The sequence below is a fragment of the Agelaius tricolor genome, unplaced genomic scaffold (assembly GCF_023055355.1).
Source record: "Agelaius tricolor isolate 1412-34295 unplaced genomic scaffold, bAgeTri1.0.p SCAF_2, whole genome shotgun sequence".
NCBI classification, from domain to species: domain Eukaryota; kingdom Metazoa; phylum Chordata; class Aves; order Passeriformes; family Icteridae; genus Agelaius; species Agelaius tricolor.
In genome coordinates, this window is record NW_027269262.1 from 71,577,009 (window position 1) to 71,600,100 (window position 23,092).

General features: G+C 46.1%; 1 protein-coding gene across 2 annotated transcripts; it reads left to right on the top strand.

Moving 5' to 3' along the window:
• Window positions 1-752: 752 nt before the first annotated feature.
• RRM2B (ribonucleotide reductase regulatory TP53 inducible subunit M2B) lies at window positions 753-21,411 on the top strand. Of its 2 annotated transcripts, XM_071421477.1 has the most exons (10): window positions 753-1,026; window positions 5,504-5,656; window positions 7,100-7,216; window positions 8,160-8,293; window positions 9,822-9,916; window positions 11,894-12,027; window positions 17,339-17,443; window positions 18,506-18,619; window positions 19,093-19,263; window positions 20,965-21,411. In XM_071421477.1, the coding sequence occupies exons 1-9, from the start codon at window positions 919-921 to the stop codon at window positions 19,243-19,245; spliced, it is 1,113 nt and encodes a 370-aa protein (XP_071277578.1). In that variant the 5' UTR covers window positions 753-918; the 3' UTR covers window positions 19,246-19,263; window positions 20,965-21,411. The 2 variants fall into 2 exon arrangements, with proteins under 2 accessions (XP_071277578.1, XP_071277577.1); XM_071421476.1 differs by having other exon boundaries at window positions 754-1,026; window positions 19,093-21,411.
• Window positions 21,412-23,092: the final 1,681 nt, after the last annotated feature.

The following is a 23,092-nucleotide window of genomic DNA, read 5'->3' on the forward strand; positions in this document are numbered from 1 at the left end:
CAGCAGCCAGGACAATCAGATCTGGGGGCTAAGAAAACTGGTAGACCAGTCAATGTAATTTAATATGAATAGTCTGCTGCTTGTTGGTTTTGGTTCCACAAACTCATGCATCTCCCCCTTAAACCACCAGCAAGTTCTGTATTGCACACATCAATAGAATTTGTCTGTAAATGGGTCAGTTGGGTTTGCTCTACATCAATCAGTGTTCCTCTGATTGCTCTGGACAAAAAGCTGGAATCACTCATACTCCATATACTTGGTATGAGTGGAGCTGTTGGATGTAAAGATTAAGCAGCTTGTCTAGGTATCTCTGGGAAATAAAACTTCAAGGATGTCTCAGAAATAACAGTACTCAGGTAACAGCAGATATTGTTAATGTGAATCCAACTTTTCTCCTTTACTTTTTATGTGTTCCTGCTGTGCTTTGAAGTAAGTTGCTCAGTCACGTGTTTCTGCTCCTCAGAAAACTCAATGGAAGAAAACCAGAACTGTTTTTGTGCTTGGTCACAGATCTCACCACGGAACTTTTCTTATCCCCTGCGCTGGTGAGGCTTGGGCGTCTCTCACAAGGCATCAAAAAGCCGCAGGAAACAGATGCAGCCCAGAGGAGCGCAGCTGGCCTGACTCCCCCTTCCCATGCTTAGGAATGGAGAGAGGGGAGGTCTCAGTCACTGTGGCACTCAGGTGCCTTTAAAAAAAATACCCAAAATTCTTAACGGCACACGAATTCTTAAAGCGGCACCGAAAGTTACCTTTCTGGAAAGGGGACACCCGAATCTTTTGAAGCTCTATCTGCTTGCAAGAAGGGGGAGAAACAAGTATCCATCGTACTGCCACAGACAGGCCCTCGCCGAGCGCGGCCAGGCTGTGTTTGTTACACAACTGCTGAGCCCGCCCCGGGGCGGAGCGGCCTTGGCCATGGCCGTTCCCCCTTCCTCCGCCGCCGCCCCTCCCGGTGCAGTCCTGCCGGCCATGGGCGAGCGCCGGGCCCCGGCGGCGCCGCAGGAGGCGGCGGGCCCGGAGCGGGTAAGGCCGGGCGGGGCGGGGAGCGGGGCCGGGCCGGGCCGGGCCAGGCGGGGGCTCCGGGAGCGGCGGCGGCAGCGCAGCCCTGTCCGGCCGGGCCCCGCGGCCTCGCCGCCGGGCCGGGCCGCCGCGGGGGGGCCCCGGCACCGGGGACCCGCTGCTTCGGACAGCCCTGGAAAGGGCACGGGCCCGTCCCCCCGCGCACTTGTCCCGGCCGGGCTCGGCAGGGCCGGAGCGCTCGGGCACGGCGGCCCGGGCAGCGCTGGCAGCACCTGCGGGGGATTCGGGCCTCCGAGCGGCGGCCGCGGGCTGCGGCACGGGGTCCAGGCAGTGCCGCCCCTGCCGCCCCGGGGGCTCTGCGCCTGCCAGGGCCGGGAAAGTAGAGCTCGTCCTCCTGCCCCGAGCCGCCATGGAGGCAGGTGTGCGTGTTGGTGATGCTCCCGGCTTCCCAGGCCTTGCGGACCAGGAAGGTCTGCCCCTGGGAGGCGTCCGAGCTGCATTTTGGTGTCCCCAGTATAACCATGCTAAGCCGGGCTGAGGTGTTCAAGGAGAAAGGATCATCATGGCAGGGAAACCCACGTGGTCTTCCTGAGCCCTTGTGTCTCATCAGCACTCAAGTATCCAAAACCAGGTGTGCCATGTTAAATACAAGTATAAGAAACCCCTTACTCTGTCTCCCTGAACAGTGACGTGCTGTACCCATAGTGAAGTGCATGGTAGTCCTGTGATCCCCTCAAGCATATGAAACCAGCAGGTGTTGTGCTCCTCAGATGCTGTGCAGTGCAAACCATCTCTCCCAGGAATGGTGATGAACTCACTGCTGGCATGGTCTGTGCTGCCCAGGGCTGGCCTGGACACTTTGGGAGCTCGTGGGATGCACATGCAGCCTCTTACTGGGGTGTGATGTGAGAGTTCATGGTCACATACCACTGCGTGTGTGTTCCACATCTCAGTGCTGGCTCTGCCAGCACCTTTAGCTTTTTCCCTGGCTACAGCTGTTGTAACTGTGATGCTTGCACATCAAGCCCAGCAGCTGTAGCTGTTGGGGTGATGGTTGTGTGTGTATGTATGTTAATTATTTCCTTGTTTGCTGAATTTGAAATTAATGGGAGGCGTTTTAGCACCCCTAAGCAGTTATTGTTGTCCATTTGGTTTATTGTCATCACCAGAAGAGTTTTTCTCTCGCAGCATAACTGGGATATGATGTACTGGAGTGTGTCCAGCAAAGGGCTGATGATTAAGAGACTTCAGCATACAGAGAGAGGCCATGAGTACTGGGACTGTTCAGTCTGGAGAGGACTCCAGGGGATTGTGTGAGTGGGTGAAAATACCTAGTGGAGGGAATAAAGGAGACAGAGCCAGGCTCTTTTCAGTGGTGCCCCATGGTGGGACTAGGGGCATTGGTCACACACTGAAGTACAAGAGGTTGCATTTACGTGTGAGAAAGCACTTGTTTTTCCTGAAAGTGGTCAGATGCTGACACAGCTTGCTCACAGAGGTTGTGTAGTCTCCGTTCTTGGAGATACTGAAGCCTCATGTGCTTGACCCTGCTCATGCAAGGGTTGGCCTGTGCCCACCAGCTTCAGCTCTTTTACACATTTAGATCATGTTGTCTGAACAGAACGAAGCATGTACACACTATAAACTGGGTGCCCTTTGTCATTATGGTGAGTGTTGACTGTCATCATAGCATTGAGAAAAAGATCTGGGGTGCTCATTGAAGGTAGTGTTGACCTAGTGACTTCTACCTTCTCCTGCCCCTCACACTCCTGCCAGTGCCCCTGGATCCAGGAAGGCAAGGCAGGGAATGTGTTATGCTCCTTCAGCACAAGGTGGTGACTGCTCAGAAGCCTCAGCAGTGATCAGAATGTGCCACACACTTGAAACTGAGTTAGAGAGGATGGGATTGTCTTATAGCCACTGCCTGCCTGCCTGCCAATTTAGAGCACATGAAAGGCTCCTTTCCCAGCAGCCTACCTGTGAAACTCCTCTGCACCCCTGAAGGTGATAAGGGAGGTGAGATATAGGTTGAGCAGGAGGTTCCAGTATGTTCCAGTATACTCTCATTATTTGTTTGAGAGTATTTTCCTGTAACTGATCTTTCCTTTTCTGAAATGAAAAAACCCCAAACAACCAGAACTATTTATTTAACAAAATACTGGTACAATTTCTAAAACTGCAGGCCAGCCAGCCTCACCTGAATCCCTGGAAGGATCATGGGATGGCTCATCCTGCAGTCTATCTCTAAGCACATGGAAGACAAGACAGTCATCAGGAGTAGACACTGTGGATTCACCATAGGGGACTTATGCTTAACCAATCTGATTACCTTCTATGATGGTACAATTGGCTGAATAGACAAGGTAGAGCAGTGGATTTTGTCTGCATGGGCTTTAGCCAGGCTTTTGCCAGTGTCTCCCATGGTACCCTCATAGGCAAGCTCAGAAAGCGTGAGCTGGATGAGTGGATGCTGAGGTGGATTGAGCACTGGTCTAGTTTCAGGGCTGTCACTGGTTGTGTCCCCCAGGGTTCAGTGCTGGGCCCAGTATTCTTTCACTTATCCATCAGTGACTCAGATGAAGGGGCAGATGCCTCCTCAGCAAATTCACTGATGGCACAAAGCTGGGAGGAACAGCCAACAGGTGATGCTCCCTGGGAAGCCGGGAGCATCACCTGTACAGCCCTTCAGAAGGACCTGGGCAGGCTGGAGATGGGGAGAGGAATAGTCTGAAATTCAGCAAAGACAAATGCAGGTTTGGGGAGGAATAACCCTGGGGAGCAGTACAGGATGGGGGTGACCTGTTGGAAAGCAGCTCTGCAGAGAAGGATCTGGGGGGTCCTGGAGGACAGCAAGCTGTCCATGGGTCAGCAGTGGCTGGAATAGCAGGGAAGACTTTGTGTTTCCATTTTCAAGGATGTCACCTGGTGCAAAAACAGATGGAATTGGCTGGATGCCATTCCCTGAGCAGGTGTGTGCTAAGTCAAGGTGCTGAACCTGCCAACTCCAAATTCTCCCAATTCCAGTGAGTTACTGAAGCAGTCTATGGCCTGGAAAGTAAAAAAGTTCTTCAACTCTATGGCCTTCAGCAGAAACTCAAGATGATGCTGGGAAATCTATCTCATGTAATCAAGTAGTACTTAGAAATAGAATAAATTGGTAGAATTGTAACCCAGAATAATCTTCAGTGATGTATTCACTGGGCATCTGGTGTATCTATGCCAGCTATGCAATGTGCATGGATGTTTGGGTTTTGTTTGTTTTTTAAAATGTAAATGGCATTATTTGTTTGAGAGTATTTTCCAAATTGAAGTAAAGGAATGCTTTTTATTATGTGAGTAGTTACAAGCAGACTGGGTAGGGAAAAGACTGCCTGATAGCTCCAGGAAGGTAGAAAGAACGGTGTTCAAAACCTTCAGCTCCCCTTCTCTGCTGTATTATATGGAACACCTTGTGTACTGCCTGTGGTTAGTTATCCTCTACAGCAGTGTCAGTGGGATCTTGGAGCCAACCCAGAAAGGCATCCTGCTTGCTGAACTTGTGATCAGTGTGAGTCACCAGCCTTTCTGTAGAGCTTGCACCCTGCTGTCCTGACAGCTCTTCACAGCAGTTGTTTCTGGTGAGTGCTTGGTGACATGTCTGCAGGGATTGATCCTCGGAGCAGATGTCCCCAGCCAGAGGTGAGGTGAAGGCCCTGCTCAGAGTGAGGTGAAGGCCCTCTCTGCTACTTTCCACTGGCCTGTTTCCTAAATATCAGCTGTCCACACCTCCCCAGTTCGGCTGGGCTGGAACTCTGAAGAAGAGCTGTGCACAGATGTCCTCTGGAAGGCCACACAGGAGGATCAGTGTGGGATGGGTGACTCCAGGCAGAGGTTTTCCTGCTGCCAGCTGCTGGGAAGAGGCACTTTAGCTCCATATTGAGGGAGAGCCTCCAGACCCAAGCTGTTGTGTGGGCTGTCCTCACAGACTGCATACACAAACCTCCATGCTGAGACTCGCTGTGGCACAGGGCTGTCCTCTGCCAATTGGGTTAGTTACTGTCATCTCCTGGCTTTCTTAAGGCAGTCAGTCCATCCAGGTCCTAATGGCTGAGCGTAAAGCAAATGGCTGGGAGGTACCTGGGCAGTGAGGCTGGTGGAGCTGTGCTGGTGGCAGCTGCAGCACCGTGCCGTGACCTCACTCGTGTCTCCCGTGTACGGGACCGCAGTGGCTGATGTCGCCCCGGGCAGATTTCCCCCTGTGTGCACACAGACGCTTCCTGGCGCCGGCACGGCTGGGAGGGGGCGCTTGGTGAGAGCTGTGCTGGTAGAGCCGGGCGGGCAGCGCTGCGGGAGCACTGATGGAGGGCGAGGGGACACCTACCCCAGGGGGCCAGGTGGGTGTCTGTGTGACACGGGTGAGCTTCAAACCACACCTTTGGGATAGTGTGAGCAGGAGGAATAAATGGCAGTAACTTTAACCAGAACTGTGCTTTATTTTCAGAGCTCGTCGAGTGCTGCTGAAAATGGCTCCGACCTTGATGAAGAACCTCTCCTCAGAAAAAATCCCCGCCGGTTCGTCATCTTCCCCATCCAGTATCCAGACATATGGAAGATGTATAAGCAGGCTCAGGCCTCCTTTTGGACAGCAGAAGAGGTGAGCCCTGGGCCAGTGGGTTGGCAAAAGACAGACCACTGGGGTCCTGGCACATCTTTCCTAGCTCTGCTGATGGCTTCTGTGTTGCAAAAGTTGGAATTAATTTCATCAAACATCAGGTGCCAGCACCAAAGCAGAACTCCCTTCACTGACAGTGGAAAGCAAGCTGCTTCCACAGGGTGATTCAGCAGAGCTGTTTTAGTTGCTTAGTTTAGGCTGAGATGGAATTGTGTCCTGGCTTGCTTCTCTGGTTATAGAGAAATCCTAAGTCAGATTGCTCTGATTCATGGTCAGACAGCTCCGACCGTGCTGTGGTCTCTGAACCTGCAACTGACTCCTTGCCCATGTAAGATGCTTTGGGAAATTTCATGCTGTTCCTTAATATTAGGTACCTAAATTTCCAGACAGACAGTGTTAATTTTGCTAAAAATGCATTTAGCTGACTCCTGATTGCCCTGGTGAGGTTCTTGCCCTGGTGAGGTGCTTGCCCCATGTTCCAGTGCAACCTCTTAAGTTCTTCCCCAAGGTTGCTGGTTAGCTGGACCTGAGCTCGTTTGTGGGCAGTGGTCTGCAACTGCAGAGGAGTGAGATAAAAGCACTGGCAGCCTCTAAATAGACCAGAAAACATCATGGGATGATGAGGAGTTGCTGTTTGTTGAGGTGGTATTTCATTGCCTGGCTGGGCAGCTTGCTGCCCTGTTGCAGCAGATCTTCATTTAAACTGTTAAAGAAAAAGCATTTGAACTCCTGCCTTACCAGCATTTCTCTTTTACTATGTTACTGGTTCCTTCTTACACTGTCCTACCATCTGTGGGTGCTCTGCATTTTTCACATCTAACTCTACTTTAGTGCTGTTTTGGTTCAGAAATCCTACAAACAAACAGAAAAGGCCCATGTGAAGGAAGCTGTGGTTTTCTCTCATGGCTGGGGTTTGGTCTGATAGACAAGAACAGTTGCACAACATTTGCTCCACACCATTCTTTGACAACGTGGAGGATGAACACCTGCCAAAGGCAAAGTCCCCTCAGTCCATCTTTTGACATGCTTGGGTCTAGCTTTCTTGGAGTATCAGCGTTTATTTCAAGTAAAGTTTAAGTGTCTCAGAATGAGCTGTGGTTATTGGTGTGTGTTCATACTTGTGGCAAAAAGATACTAAGGGTTTTCAAAATCTCATTTATTTATTCAATAGACATCAATTTTCATTCCAAAATACAAAAGTGTTAACTTGTGAAACAAGTACATGATGTTACTGTTGCAGAGAGAGGCAACAGTACTGCAGTGTCTTTGTTGTCTTTTACAGTCACAAGTATTTAAATTCCCTACATGTAAAGATTTGAAAACAAATGCCAAAACTCTGCCTCAGTCACTTGACTGGGCTACTTGTTTTTACAGAATGATAAATACAGAAGGAGAATAATGTTTTCCTTTTTTTCTTTTCATTAGGTTGATTTGTCAAAGGACCTGCCTCACTGGAACAAGCTGAAAGCAGATGAAAAATACTTTATCTCTCATGTTTTGGCATTTTTTGCAGCCAGTGATGGAATTGTAAATGAAAATCTGGTGAGAAAGACTTACAGAGGGCTTGAATACTTAGTCGTGTTATTGTCTTATTAACTTTTCATTTTGGCTTTTTCACATTAATTCATAGGTTTATTAAATGTGTACTTTTTTTCTTTCCACCTCATCTTTGTCAAGTGGAACAAACAGCTTGTTTGTCTGGGAACAGTGTTCGAGTTAAATTGGGTCAGCTGTGGTCATCAGGGCTCCAAATCACATCACCATTTTTAAGTTCAGTCCCTGGTTGGCTGTGGGATGTGCATTTCTGAATGAATTAATGTAGCCCCATATTTTTCTTGTACTCATGTTAATTGAAAAGTAGGGAATACAGACCATGGCTGTGCTGTGTGTTCCTCATTTTGGTAAAATCTGTTTTGTTCTCACTGAATGGTATCCTAGAATCTCTTTGGGCTGCAGGTGGGTGCTGCTAAAAAGGTGGGGAATTCTTCCTGTTGATATCTGTTCTGGGCTGGAGAATATCTTATCACAGGTTAGCAGTGGTATCTGTCTGCAAATGCCCAGTTTAAATCTCAAATGTTTGAATGTTTATAACATTTGAATGTTTATAACATGTAGTATATATGTGCATGTATTGCATGAACATGCCTTATGTCATGCTCTTTTATATTTTTAATGATGAACACAAAGTTGGAGGCTTTGTTCAGTACTGTTTAGTACTGCATTATTTTGTTGTTCTTCCCCGTGTATGTGTGTCCTCATGCTTCAGCTCTTAGATGTATTTACTTCTGTATTTACTTGCTTTATTTTCTTTTTTATTTTCTTCTGCACCACAGCTGTCCTATTGACATGTCTGTGAACAAAGTAGGACAGAACTGCTCCCATCCTGTCTCTGTAGCAGAGATCTGTTGTCTCTCCTGTTGAGCTCAGAGCAGTGTCATGCAGGACTGTTTTGTTGTACTCATTGCATGCTTTCTGGTTTTGGCAGGTGGCACGTTTTAGTCAGGAGGTGCAGATCCCAGAAGCTCGTTGTTTCTATGGCTTTCAGATTCTCATTGAGAATGTTCACTCAGAGATGTACAGCTTGCTCATAGACACCTACATCAAAGATCCCAAGAAGAGGTAAACCTCTGGATGTGTTACAAACCTGTGGGAAATCTGTGGCTGAGGCCAGTGCCACTGTAGGGCAGCATGGCAGCTGTCTCCTGTTTTCATACTGACTTTCTGGGGAAGTTGGGGAAGGTTCCTTAAAGCTTTCAAGGAAAGGAGTGTTATTGACCAAGGCTTATTGTGGGAGTATCAGAAGGTTAGTTAATATGTGTATAAATCTTTTATTGCTGGAAGCATGGAGTATGGAAAAATGTTAAAGGTTAGATGGGCTCCTTGAGGTTATCGTGCTCCTGCAGTGCTTGCTCTTACATCAGCAAAGCATCAGCCTGAGGAAATTGAGTTCTCATCATCAAAGTGGTGTTTCCAATATACAGCAGTCAATGTATTGCATCCTTTTTGTCATCAGTGCTTTTTAATGCAATTTGAACTGCTTATTTTTGAATGATTGACTTCACCTTTTTTGTCTGAAGAGCTTCCTAGTCCAAACAGGACACATTTGAAAAGCAGCACTTTCCCTCAGAGACTCCATGGTGATGGTCAGGCAGAGCTTGCTTTCCCACAGTGCTTTCCCATCATCATGTGTTGGTGATAGTGGGAGGACTGCAAGGTTTCCTTTCAGGTTTTCAGCATAGGAACAGAGTCTGTGCACATGGGACTTGTCCAGTTTCTTTTGTGTAGCTGGGCAAGATGACGTTTTGCTCTATGGATAGTCTGAAGTAGCTGGCTTAAAGTCTGAGAGAGACTGTGATCTGGTGGGTGAGCACTCCTGGGATGGGATGTTTGAGTTCACAGCCTTCCTCCCCTGAGCCCTTGGGGATGTTGCATTCTGTACATTTACCTCCCTCTGCCCTTTTTATCACAGATGACATCATGGTTAAACCTGGCAGGCAGCTAACAGCACACAGCAGCACACAGCAGCTCACTCACTGCCTGCCCCTGCCCAGTGGGGTGGGAGAGAACTGGGGAGAAAAGTAGAACTGGTGGTTTGAGGTAAAGACACCTGGATAGGACAGGAAAGGAAAATAATAATGATAACGATAATAATAATATGCAAAACAAGTGATGCACAATGCAGTTGCTCACTGGCCCCTGGCCAACTTTCCCCTAGTTTATATTCTGAGCATGACATCATCTGGAATATCCCTTTGACCACTTGGGGTCTGCTGTCCTGGCTGGGTCCCCTCCCAGCTTCCTGTTCCCCCCAGCCTGCTCACTGGTGGAGTGGGGTTAGAAGCTGAAGAGTCCTGGACTTTGTATAAACACTGCTTAGCCACAACTAAAACATCAGTAAGTTATCAACATAATTCTCATTCCAAATATAAAATACAGCACTGTACAAGCAAACTAGGAAGAAAATGAACTCTATCCCAGATAAAGACAGTACAGATCACCGCTTCTTTGGGGTGGGAGTGGTCTCTTACTTGGGTTAGTTCAGAGCCTTGTGTAATGGCATCCTCTGTCTGGGGGAGCTGGAAGGGACAACCAGGGTGGATTTACCTAAATCATTATTATGATGTTTTGTCTCTGTTTTCTTCTATAGGGATTTCTTGTTTAATGCTATTGAAACAATGCCTTGTGTTAAGAAGAAAGCAGACTGGGCTCTGAAGTGGATTGAAGACCGAGAATCCACTTTTGGTGTGTAGCTTTTTATAAACTTGTTTCTATTGCATATCACAAACTGACCTTCTGTGAGTAAGCTGCACCCCTGGAACATGAAATGAAATTCTCCACAGATGTAGTGACTTCTGGGTCTCTGGTTTAACTAAAGAACTAGGAGTAAATTCTGGTGAGCTTGTATGTTTTTATCTTCAGGTAGAGAAATAAAGTAATGGCAGTGCCCCCTGAAATTATGTTATGAAAAATGCTCTTTTTTTATCTTTATACTGATACCCAGTATTCATTTATACTGAATAACTCTGGTTTCCTCAGTTTTTGCTTGTAGACCTTATTTTCTGGTTTTGATTATTTCTTCTAGTTGGTTCTTATTTTTCACTCAGTGTTCAGAACTGGGCAGCTGAAATTCTTGCAAGTCCAGGTATTTTCTGTGTTCATGTTCCTATAGAGAAATCCATGTTTTTTTTTTTTTTGTAACTGAGACATGACTGAGCCTGGACAAAAACGATTCAAGAACCATCTATTTCTGGTGTTTCTGGTTTGCTGTTGGAACCAGGTTTCTAGTTTTTCTATCTCATTTCAGAGCTGGGACAGTGGCTCAGCTTCCATCAGTGTGCTGCAGGGCATCCTTAGAAGTGTTCTGCATTCAGCATTACAGTGTTGACTTGGAAGGGTCTCCTGTAGCTGAAATGCATAATGGGTGCACTCTGGTGAATTTTTTAAAGGAAACATCCTCTATATTTTGAGAAAGTGTAGGAGATGGAGAGATTCAGCCTGGTGAACAAAATAAATCTGAACATCATTCTTTTGCAGCATCTGTTCACAGCTCGTGTTTGAGAGAGGTTCTTTTTTGTAGCTGTACATTGTTCTGTCCTGACTCCCACTGCCTCCCTGGTCTGGCTTTGCTTGCTGTGTGTGAAACCCCTTCATCATCTCTTTGTTTGGCTCCCAGCAAGTGTGGGGTGTGCCAGGAATCAGAAAGTTCCCTAACTCAAAAAGCAGTGTGCCCCCCTGCTCCCTGCCCCCAAGCTTAATGCATTTTATCCAGATAAGTAATCAGTCTTCTGCTTCATTAAACCTATATTTTATAAGCAGCCTTTCTCCATTCCTCTATAGCAGTAGATTTTTAGTGTTTCCAGAAAAAAATCTTTCTTTAATAACTTCTGTGATAGTTGTAAGTTGGTATTGCTCTCTGTGCTTTTTCCTAATTTGAATTTCTTCTGATCACCCAGTGGTTGGCGTTTGTATCTCATAGAGGAACTGGAACATCTGGCTACTTTAGGTTATTTTTTAAAACAAAATTCTGTGCAGTTCTTATTGGGAAAAGGCACCAGAACTTAGTGCCAAAGCTCTTCATGTCAGAACACGCACAATGAGTCTGTGAAGTTGTTTGAAGTAGTGTACATGGAGTGTTGTGGCTTCACTAAACAGTCAGATGGTCTTGTAGTCTGAAGAAATACATTCCTGTAGAGAACAGGGAGAACTGGTACCAATAATGCCTTGTTTTCTTTGGATTGAAGGTGGGATAACACAAGTAGTTATTTGTGTCTTGACTTATGTTCTGTAGACTTTCACTCCTTTAAGAATATGGTTTATGTAGATTCCCAACAAGAAGAAATTGTGGTGTAGGGTTTTTTGTTTCATTTATAAGAGATTGGCCCTTTTTTCAGTTTTGGCTGTCAGTTACACAGCTGCTTGCTTTCCTGCCTTCCAGGAGAAAGAGACAGTGGAGTACTAATGTCTTGGTCACTTTGGACAATTACCTTTTCCTTCTGACCTGGTTCTTCAGTTATGCTGGGGTTGTTATGGCTGAGTGCTGTGCGATGTGTAGACCCACTGTGCATCAGGATCTGCTGACAGATGTGGTCAAAAACAGTATCTGGTGCTGCAAGGGAGATTGCTTTTCTCCAGCATCACTCTGTCTGATGCAAATGGTGCCTCTTGCCAATAAGCAATAGAGCAATTTGTGTCTAACAAAAAATGTATTATGTTAAACAGGTGAGAGAGTGGTTGCCTTTGCTGCAGTGGAAGGCATCTTCTTTTCGGGTTCCTTTGCTGCTATATTTTGGCTGAAGAAGAGGGGCCTGATGCCTGGATTGACTTTCTCCAATGAACTTATTAGCAGAGATGAGGTAATGTGGCATAACCTACACACTATTTGGGAAGAAAAGTGAGTTTCCAGGGTGAGGGTAGAATTATGTATATGAAGAACCCGTAGTCTTGACAGAGGAAAGAAGCAGACTTTTACCAATAATTATAGAATCATAGAATCATTTAGATTGGAAAAGACCTTTAAGATCACTGAATCAAACTGTTAACCTGCCACTGCCAAGTCCACCCCTAAACCATGCCCCTAAGTGCTACATTCACGTGTCTTTTAAATACTTTCAGGGGTGGTGATTCAACCACTTCCCTTGACAGCAATTTCCATGAAGTTTTTTGTAATATCCAGTCTAATCCCCTGCTTGATGCAACTTGAGGCTATTTCCTCTTGTCCTGTTGCTTGGGAGAAGAGGGCGACCCACACCTCACTACAACCTTCTCTCAGGCAGTTGTAGAGAGCTCAGGTCTCTCCTGAGCCTCCTTTTCTCCAGTCTAAATACCTCCATCTCCCTCAGCCAATCCTCCTAAAACTGGTGCTCCAGACCCTTCACCAGCTTTGTTGCCCTTCCCTGGACTTGCTCCAGTGCCTCAATGTCCTTCTTGTAGTGAGGGGCTCAAAACTGAACCCAGGATTCAAGATATGACCTCACCAGTGCCGAGTACAATCACTGCCCGGGCCTTTTGCCACGCTATTCCCGACACAAGCCATGATACTGTTGGCCTTCTTGGCCACCTGGGCACACACTGGCTCGTGTTCATCTGCTCTCAACCAGCACCCTCTGGTCCTTTTCCACTGGGCTGCTTTCCAGCCCCTCTGCCTAAGTCTGTAGCACTGCAGGGGTTGTTGTGGCACAAGTGCTGGACATTTGGCCTTGTGGAACCTCGTACCATTGTCTTCAGTCCACTGACCCAGCCTGTCCACATCCCTCTGCCTTCCTAGCCTCCAGCAGATCAACATTCCTGCCAAACTTGGTGTCTTCTGCAAACTGACTGAGGGTGCACTCAATGCACTTTACCACTGATAAAGGTATGAAACAGGACTGGCCACTCAGGCCAGTAACATATATATGTATATATATCATACATAACATAGCACAACTGAGCCCTGGGGAGCACTGCCTGTGGCAGCCACCAACTGCATTTAATTCTTAGCATGTTTTTTGGCCTGGCCATCCAGACACTTCTATACCCAGCAAACAGCACTGATGAACTTAAAGCCTGGGTGCCTCTGGATCCCTCAGCAGAAATACCTGTTTTTAAAGGGAGCAAACATAAATACTGGTGTCCCAATTGTGATTTAACCCCAGCCAGCAATCAAGCGCCATGTAATTCTCTCACTCCCCCACCAGTAGTATCAGGAGAGAATAGGAATGTAAAAGCTGGAAAACTCGTGGGTTGATATGAAGACAGTTTAATAGTCACAAACATGAGCAAATCAAAACAAGGAATTAATTCAGTGTTTTCCATGGGCAGGTGTTCAGCTGTCTCTAAGAGAACAGGGCCCCATCAGGTGCAACAGTGACTTGGGAATACAAATGGCATTACTCCAAAGGCACCCCACCCCCTTCATTGTTCCTCCTTCCCCCCATTTTATATACTGAATGTCACATGGTCTGGAATATCCCTTTGGTCAGTTTGGTCATTTGTCTCAGCTTTGGACAGGTGTTGTGTCTCCTCCCAACCTCCCATGCACCCCCAACTTCCTCACCTGGGTGGCAGTACAAGAAGCAGAAAAGGCCTTGGCTCTGTGTAATCCCTGCTCAGCAATGGCAAAAACATCTCTGTTATCAACCCTGTGTTCAGCACAAATTCAAAACACAGCCCATACTGTACTTGAAGAACACCAACCCTACCCCAAAACAGCACACCAGCCAAAACCAGCACACCAGTGTATATAGTATTATCAAAAAGATGGACTTTTTAGATCGAAGGGGATGTTTGTTTTCCTGTGCTGTGAAGGGAGGCAAAGGCCCAGCTGCTCAAGGGATGGGGTGGAATTGCATGGTCCCCAGCTGCAGGGGGGGCTGGCTGGAGCAAGGATCTGGATAATGCATGACTGAGACTCGCTGTGCCTCAGCTGCTTCAGGCAGGTTCAGCTGGGCTCCAAGTAACACTCCTCACTTGCTTCTGGTTGTGGGTCCCAGAGCTTGCAGACAGCCACCTGCATCCATCACCAAGGCAGCTGTGGCAGGTTGCTGCAGAAGCAGCAGATACCACTCCTCTCCATGGTCTTGTGTTGCTGCACAGCAATAGAATCTCCTGGGAGAGGGCAACCACAGATCTGCCTTTGAGGAGAGTGGATCTTCACTTAAGATGTGAGGTGCCTGGGGGGCTGCAAGTCAGCACACCAAATACGACAAACCATGTGCTTACAGGTGCCCCTTCTTTGCACTGCTTCCTTCTTTCTTTTTCCTTGCTCCTTGCAAGTTGGCAGCTGTTGTTTATGGCTAGGGACTGTGTACTGCACTGCTTATGTCACTGTCAGCACTGAAAAACGAGAAAGACCAGTTTTGTATGCAGTATAAACATGCTAGTGGTTGTAACTTAGCAGAGTTGGTCTCAATGTGTAAAGAGCATTTTTATAATGGAAGTGATTTTCATGGGTTAGATAAATTGCTTTGAAATGAGACATCTTAAGATATGTCTTTAAAAGACACTTGAAGAAAGTGATATGATGAGTAAGGAAAACCAAATAGTTCTTCAGCCTTCACCTTCCTTGTTTCTTTTGTGAGTCATCATGAACTGATCCATTTGAGTGAGGCAGGATTTGTTTGTTACAAGGATCACTTGCAGGTGAGTGAATGTAACTGTACTTTTCTGCAGAGTCAAGCACCAAAAGACTAAAATTTTCTTGAGCTCTGCTGGCATAATTCCAACTGCAGTTCTGTTATGAAGGTTAAAGCTTGGTGTACAGAGCACCTGCACTGAAACCCAGTGGCAGTAAAAAGAATCCACAATGGAAAACTACAAACTGGTTTTTGATGCACCTGGACAGATAAAGGATCAACGCTCAATGTGTTTTTTGAGCTACTGGCTCTGTTCCCAGGCATTGTTGAGCTGGTGCATCTCTGATACTGAAAGGTGCAAAGCTGATGGGTGCACCAGTCAGCAGAGCACATGGTTCATGGAGAAGCCAGCCATGTCCTGTATGGTGATGTTGCCCTGCATAAGACCATGGGAAACCTTGCAGCAGGCAGCTAATGCAGTCACTAGAGGGGGGGATATTTCAGGGCTGTTTCATGACCTTAATCAGAAGGATTCTATAGACTTTCCAAAAAGGTTTTCACAGAATCACAGTATTGTTAGGGTTGGAAGAGTCCTCTGGAAATCCAAGCAGGGTCACCTGAAGCAGGTGACACAGGAAGGTGTCCAGGTGGGTTTGGAATGTCTCCAGAGAGGGAGGCTCTGCAATCACCTGGGCAGCCTGTTCCAGTGCTCTGTCACACTTGATGTGAAGAAGTTCTTCTTCGTGTTGAGGTGCAACTTCTTGTGTTTTAGTTTACAGCCATTGCTCCTCATCCTGCTGCTGGGCACGACTGATAAGAGTCTGGCACCCTCCTCTTGGCACCTACTTGTCCTGGCTTCAGCCAAAGACAGGGTTAATTTTTTTGCAGTAGCTGTGAGGGGTAGAGCCTGAAGCTGTATGGCTAAGACTCTACTGTTATTGGGTACCATCTCAGGTCATTGACAGGGGTGGGGAAAAGGGACTCCCTCTCTTGCTCTTGAGAAGAACGGTGTTCCTTCCAGTGGGAAAAAAAATGTAATTGGGAAGAACAGGTGGGTATTTGTTGTGGGTTTCCATGTAAATAGCTTCTTTGTCTTACACATTTGTTGTTCATATTGCTGTTAACCATTCCTTTTGTTATCTCATTGCTGTTTCCAGTAAATTGTTCTTACCCATCCCACGCTTTTCACCTTTTGTGCCTCCCTTCACAGAGCAGGAAGGGGCAAGGGGAAGCCAGGGGTGTCTTGGTGGGGGTGGGGAGCAAGCAAGTGGCATCTGGTTTGGGAGAGTCTTGGTAGGGGCACTGAACTGGGGAGTACCATTCCTAGACCACGACACCGCCTTTGAGATAATTATATGCATCAATGAGATCCCCTCTCAGTGTTCTCTTCTCCAGATTAAGCAGACCCAGCTCCTGCTGTCTCTTCTCATTAAAAGATGCTCCAGACCCCTCATCATTTTTGTGACCTCTGCTGGACCCTCTCCAGTAGCTCCTTGTCTCTTCCGTACTGAGGATCCCAGAACTGGACACAGCAGTCCAGATGTGACCCCACCAGGGATGGGCAGAGGGAGAGGATCACCTCCCTTGAGCCGCTGGCCCCACTCTTCCCAATGTACCCTGAGATACCTTTGGCCCTTCTCATCACAAGAGCACTGCAGGCTCAGTCAGCTTGTACCCACTGAGACTCCCAGGTCTTTTGCAGCAGAACAGCTCTCTAGTAGGTCAGCCCTCAGGTTTTGTTTTGACCCTTGTTAGTGATAATATTGGATTGTCTTGTAGCCCATAGTCTGCCAAATTCTTTCTGATTGGTTTTCACTCTGGATGTGCCCTCTTGGTGTTTATTGGCTGTTTGGCTGTAATCACCACCTTGCAGTTGAGAGGAGAGATGGCAGCACAGTGCTCCTTCAGTCTCACAGTGGTAGGTATGGTTGAAGCAAGTTAAAGAGAAGCTGAAGTGCCTCTTGGAGCAGCTGTCTGGGGTTGCTTGTCTCCTGATATTTTCTTACCTTGGCAGGAGAGTTTTCTGGAAATCCTGGAAAGGAGCACAGTTTACTAGGCTCTGTGTAGGATAGCTGAGTGAAATGAGAATGAGAGTTTAGTTGGGGAAGAGATGATTTGTTAATCTTGGGTTTGGTGGCTTTATTCTGAATCTGCATTTCTGAAAATGCTGTTGGGAGAAGCAAGGGAAGAAATGCTACTGAAAGAATTTAAATCAAGTATCTCAAAAGAAAGAGCAGGTAAACAGCCTGTTTTAACTCTTTAACTGTTTTAACAAGTAGTTTTGCAGGTCTTGATGTAGAAGTCTTTCAGCAAAATCATCCCTGACAGGAGGCAGAGACCAGCAAGGCTCTGTGTAGGATCACTCACAGTAGAGCAGCCCTCAGAAAAGTTTTACCTGAGAAACCTGTTTGCTGAACATTATTTTGGCACAGGCGTTAGATGTGAGATGTTACTGGATGGTAAACTACAAGTCCACACTATATGTGATAACATTAAGACTTTCATAAAAGCAGGAGTGGGAAACTTCAACCCAAATGACACTGCCTGAAAATAAGAGCAAACTATGTGGAAGAGGGAAAAACTGACTGTGTTTTTCATTGTTCTCTTATTTCAGGGTCTGCACTGTGATTTTGCTTGTCTAATGTTCCATTATTTAGTGAACAGACCATCAGAAGAGCGAGTGTGTGAGATCATCGTTAATGCTGTAGAGATTGAGCAGGTAATCCTGGCTGTGACAACATTGTGGGCAGCTCAGGCTCAGTCTGAGGTGTGAAAATAAACAAATTAACTTCTAAGTTTTGGGATTCCATGTTTGATTCTTGGCTCAGATGACTTCCTTAATGGTGACAATAAGAGTCAGAGACTTTCTGATTCAGTTGTCAAGCAACTGGGGCAAGCTGAAGCTGGCAGCTGGTTTTCTCCTTAATGACAGAAAGGAAGAAAGGCTGTCTTATTTGATAGTAAATAGAATAGTTACAGTTGGAAGGGACCTACAGTAATCATCTAGTCTAACTGCAGCTGTCTCTTAGACAGGAGTTTGTTTACATCTGTCCTTTCAGGATCTTTGTCTCTCCCTATTGTATTCACATTTCTGCTTGTCCTCAGGAGAAGGCAGGGTCTGTTCTGGCCATGACTATCATGCTGTCTTCTGGCTTTTCCTGAGGTTGATGTCAGGTTCTTTCATGTGAAATGCTGCCCTTCTGCTGGCACAAGTTTCTGCATGGCTGAGTGTTTGGCAGGATTTTCGTTCAGCTTTCTTTCCTGCTGTTATCTAACAACTGTGATGATGACAAATGTTCCTGCTTTGTCTCACAACACTGAGACAGGTATGCATTGGTGCCTGAATATACACATGAGTTCAGCACTCATACATATCACTGCCCTCTGATCTGTCACTCTAGTGGCTGGAAGCCAGGAAAAATGGTGATTTCTTGATCTATCCCTGCTCCCACTAGTATGGTCTGTAGGTTTATTGAAGTTGGAGCTTAAGCTTACACTGAAGCTTATGCTGGGGGATTGGAGAAAAGCAGATTAGAGGGGCAGTGATAAAAATCTTATGCCTTTTCCAGAGTAACAGGCTAAAAATAAAGGAAGATACAAACAGTTACTGAAAACAGAAGATATTTGTTGAATTTAGTGATGCAAGTTATTTATTTAGACAACTTCCTGGGGAGCCTGGAACATCACAAAGTATGTTACTGTGAAACACAGGTGTCTTCTCTCTTTTTTTTTTTTCCTGAAATTTCATTTCTCTAAATGTCATCTGTATTTTAACTTCTAGGAGTTTCTAACTGAGGCATTACCTGTGGGTTTGATTGGAATGAATTGCACCTTGATGAAACAATACATTGAATTTGTTGCAGACCGGTTACTAATGGAGCTTGGGTTCTCAAAGGTAAGAGATGCAGTTGCCCCAAATGCTGGCCTGCCAGTGCAGCCCAGGAGAGCTGTCAGCACAAAGCACTCCCTTGTCATGCTGGGGAGCAGGTCATATTTAGCACATGGGCTTCCTGTGAGTGACAGCTGAAACCACAGCATTCATACCTATGCTTCACTGTAAAAGAGCAAGAACAATTTAGGCCTTTGTTTCCCTTCAGCTGCTCAGCAGGTTTGTAATGGGAAATGTAAGCTGTGGTCAGATGCTGCAGTGCTTGAAGAATAGCAAGCACCTTGCACAAGTGAGCTAAACCACAGACCAAACTCCTGGGAGTGGCAGTGCTGAGTTTGCTTAGGTAGGGGTCCATAGATCCTCTAGGATATTGCAGCCAGAGGTGGTCTAGTTTGAAAGAGTTTGACAGTTTTGTTTGTGGTGGGGTTTTTAAAGCATTATTTCCCTGTCAGAATCACCAGTGTGTTTTCCTTCCCCAGGTCTTTAATGCAGAAAATCCTTTTGATTTCATGGAGAATATTTCTCTGGAAGGAAAAACAAATTTCTTTGAGAAGCGGGTTTCGGAATATCAACGTTTTGCTGTTATGGCAGAAACAATGGACAATGTCTTCACTCTGGATGCAGATTTTTGACAAATTGGCAAATGAATGGTGACTGTTTCCCTCTCCTCATCTCCCTTTATGCTGTGAAGTTGACTTAATTTCTTCTCATGGAAATCAGAGTCTACTGGGATATTTTTCCTGGGTTTTCATGTTGTTTGTCAGAGGAGTAAATATATTTCTCTCTGTGTCATTTGAAAAAAAAAAGGGGGATCATTTGTAAAAACTTTCGGCTTTGTAAAAGGATGGCCTTTTTAAGATTCCCTTGACTCATCTGCTGTCAATGCTGTCTTTAAAAATGACATGGAATGGATGCTACTACTTTTTTAAGACTTTGGTAGTGTTTTAAGAAAGCAAACTGCATATTTACCTCATGTTATGGTATTTTAATCTGAAAACCAGTTGAGGTATCACTCCATGTAAAATGTTGCTATAAATTAATTTCCTCTTTCTTGTTTTCATGTTTATAGATTTGGTATAGAGTAAAAGCTCTTCTGTTTCATCCTGTTGCAGATACAGTAATAATTGAATGTGGGAAAACATTAATGAGGTCTGAATAGTAATAGAATATTATTAAACCTGGGAATTATGGGTAATGTCCCCATTAACCTGGATTCTGGTCTGAAAAAATTTTTACTTGGGTTGGAAAACTGATGGGTCTTGGTAGGCATTTAATTCAAATACATTTGATTCTTGTGTTACAGCTGTTACTGAACAGGTCAGTGGACTTTGAATGGTCCTTGAAAAGGCACACCTGTTAACAGTGGAGAAAAACCACATCCTATAGTTCTTTGGCTTGTGCTGCCTGTTTTCCCATGCTTCACTGATCAAGTGCCTTATTAAGCAATCTGTAGTTGTATTTGTAATCATCTGACACTGAAACAGCCAGCTCTGGGTGTTGTCCATCTCCCCTTGTCATGCTGGGTGGTTTGATATTCTCCCCTTCTTGGTTGCACTTGTGCACTGAAGGGGTGAGAAGACATGTCATTCCAAGGGATTATTCCTTGAGGTGCTACAAACAGACTCCTGGGGCTGTAAGGAAGCACCCAGTAATGTATGAAGGTACATCAGGTTGTGTGTCTGATGTGAATCATTGGAACCATTGTCACAGAAGAGCTTCTGAAAGAAGGTATTAAACATTTCAAAAACAAACCAGAAGTAGTATGGAGTAGCAGCATCTTACAAATGGCTGTTTGGTTTTTGATTGTGTGCCTGAAAACTGTTTGTAATTTTTTGATACCACATGGAGAGAATGGAGTGATTGAAGAGTGGTTAATGCACTGCAGTGGTGCTTGGGGTGGAAGGGATACTATTCAGCTGTACCTGGCTTATCTGCAAATAAATAGGCTCTTTTTTCCAAGATAAGTGAATATACAGGAGCTAGACAAAGGGTTCTGCTTTATTAAACCCAAGCATTTTTCATAATATTCATAATTTTGTGGAAGAGCTTTTGTAAGTCTTACGGTTGCAAATATCTTATGCTGCTTTTGATATACCTGGCATGAGCCAAACTGACAGCCCATGATGGGGTAGCACATGTGTTATTTCCCTGCCAGCCCACATCAGCCATAGTCCTTGGTACCTGAGTTCCATGGAACAGGTCCACTACCTTAGCATAGTTCCCAGTGAACAACTGTCCCTGCTGTAAAAATAAGCAGCAAAATTCACTCTTGTTTTTTTAGACTCTTTTTAGTAAAAGATCAGGAGTATGTACTGAACATGGAAATGGAACAGCTTTTTTTTTTTTCCTAGAGAAGAGCCTGCATCATTTGACATAAGGTACTTGGAAGAGGGTGGAGTGGAACATTGAGAATACAGAGAAAAGTTGGAACTGGTGGCCCTCACTAACATCCTGGAACTGTGAGAGAACTGTAGACTCAGAGGGAAAACTCAGTGCCTTTTGGAAATTCTGAGTTGATAGGGCAGAAAGAGAAAATACTGTAAATGGGTCTGTTGTTGGAGTAATGGAACCTATTATGTCACTGAAAGTACTAAAAAGTATTTATTTTGAGTCTTGTGAATTATAATGAGAGTATAGAGAGCGTTCTAATATGAAACTGCAATGTGCTCAGGTTCTGTAAATGTCTATGAGATACCAAAGTCTGGTACAACGGCTCCCACTCGATTTGTATGTAAAATATGTGTGTTGTTTCAATAAAATCTGAGTGTGGGGAAGCCCATGCCTTCATTTATAAGTTACATGCTTCCTTGTGAAATCCAAAGTGATAAAATTGGGATATGACAGAGTAAGTCAGTATTCACAGCTTTTGGATTGTGGGAGAAAGTTGTGAGTGCTCCATATATTGTTTTGCACTTTTTGGAGCTCTTGACTTGCTCTTTCTTGTTCCTGGAAATAGGTTTTGCAGTCTAGTGAGCAAACAAGTGGGTTTGGTGTTTGTTTTGTTTTGTTTTGTTTTCATTTGGTATTTTCTGGCACAAGGAGAAATCTTTTGGGTGTCTATAAGGTTCAGTGAAGAAACACTCCAAATATGTATTGTCAGTGGGTGGTACCTGATACATCAAGAGCATCATGCCCTTGGGGCAGGCACCCTGACTGCCTGGGCACAGCATCATCAGGTTCAGGCCCCAAGCAGGGGCCAGCCAGGCACCTGCCTGAGGCCAAACTCTGATCACCTGGGTGTGAGCTGGCACAGCTTCACACCTGCTCATGTGGGCTGTCAGGGCTGTCATTTCAAAAGTCCTATCCCTGCAGCCTCCTTGAGACAGGCATGACAGGCAGAAGGCGCCTTCTTCCCCCAGCACTGGGCACTGAGCAGAAACCCCATGGGCCTCTGAGGGCTCTGTGTGTCTCACACTGTGGCCATCAAGCTTAAGAAAGCCTGGTGGGTGTGTGGGGGGGAGAAGGTGCAAAGCATCCCTTCAGTGTACATGGTCTGTGTGCCCTGAGTTGGAATAAAACTGGTGTGGGACTTCAGTGTGACAGTGAAGGTGCTTCCTGGAGGTGTTTGTCTCGTGATGAAGAACATCTGCAAGGGTCAGATGAGTAGAAACCTCCTTCTGGGGCCTGCAGTAGGAGCTGTAGCTCATGGGAAGAATTCCCACTTTTAATTCCAAAGTGGCCTCTGTAGTTCCCATTGTTCCCATTCAAGCAGACATGTGTCTCCTGGCAAGTCCCCTGAGTTGGTTATCAGTAGCCACAGGCAGAAATGGTGCTCCCAATGCTCTGCTCTGGCTGTGAAACCACTGCCCAGTGCAGTAGGTCAGTGAGTATTCCCAGCCCTTGCTGGGAAATCAAAGAAAGCAGGGGAAGGCAGGGCAGTTAGCAACCTCTTTCTTAGTGTTTCTGGACTGGTAAGATTTTTGCAGCAGATGAGGATGCTCTGTGTGTGGCAGCACCCTCAGAACTGCTGCCAGCCCCTGGCCAGCTGACACTGTGCTGATCCACTTCCACCACATTTCTTGTCCTTGTCTTTGAGTGATGAAAGCTTTGAAAGAGCAAGTGTGGCCTCCCTGCTGGTCACCCAGCCTGCCAGAGGAGCATCTTCCTTCTGGCCTTCCTCGGGGGATGATCTGGGCTGCTTTTTCCTCCTGGTGGAGCCCTTGAGTCAGCAAATATTGATGTTTCTGTCACTGTTATCCTGCACTCCTTCTGGGAGTCAGTCCCTGGCGATGCTGATGCGTTGCTATGTCATGCAGCCAGGTCTGTGTTTGCCAGGAGGCTGCTCCTGTGCCTGGGCCCGCTGTCAGCACCGCACGCTGCAGGGATGCCCAGACCCTGTGTGTGTGTGTGTGTGTGTGCGGGTGTGCACGCCTGGCACACGGGTGTGCGTGCACACCACACACACCAGCACAGCTGAGGGGAGGAGCTGTTGAATGGCAGCTTTTAGCAAACAGGGCAAGGTGGGCACTGTAATATCAC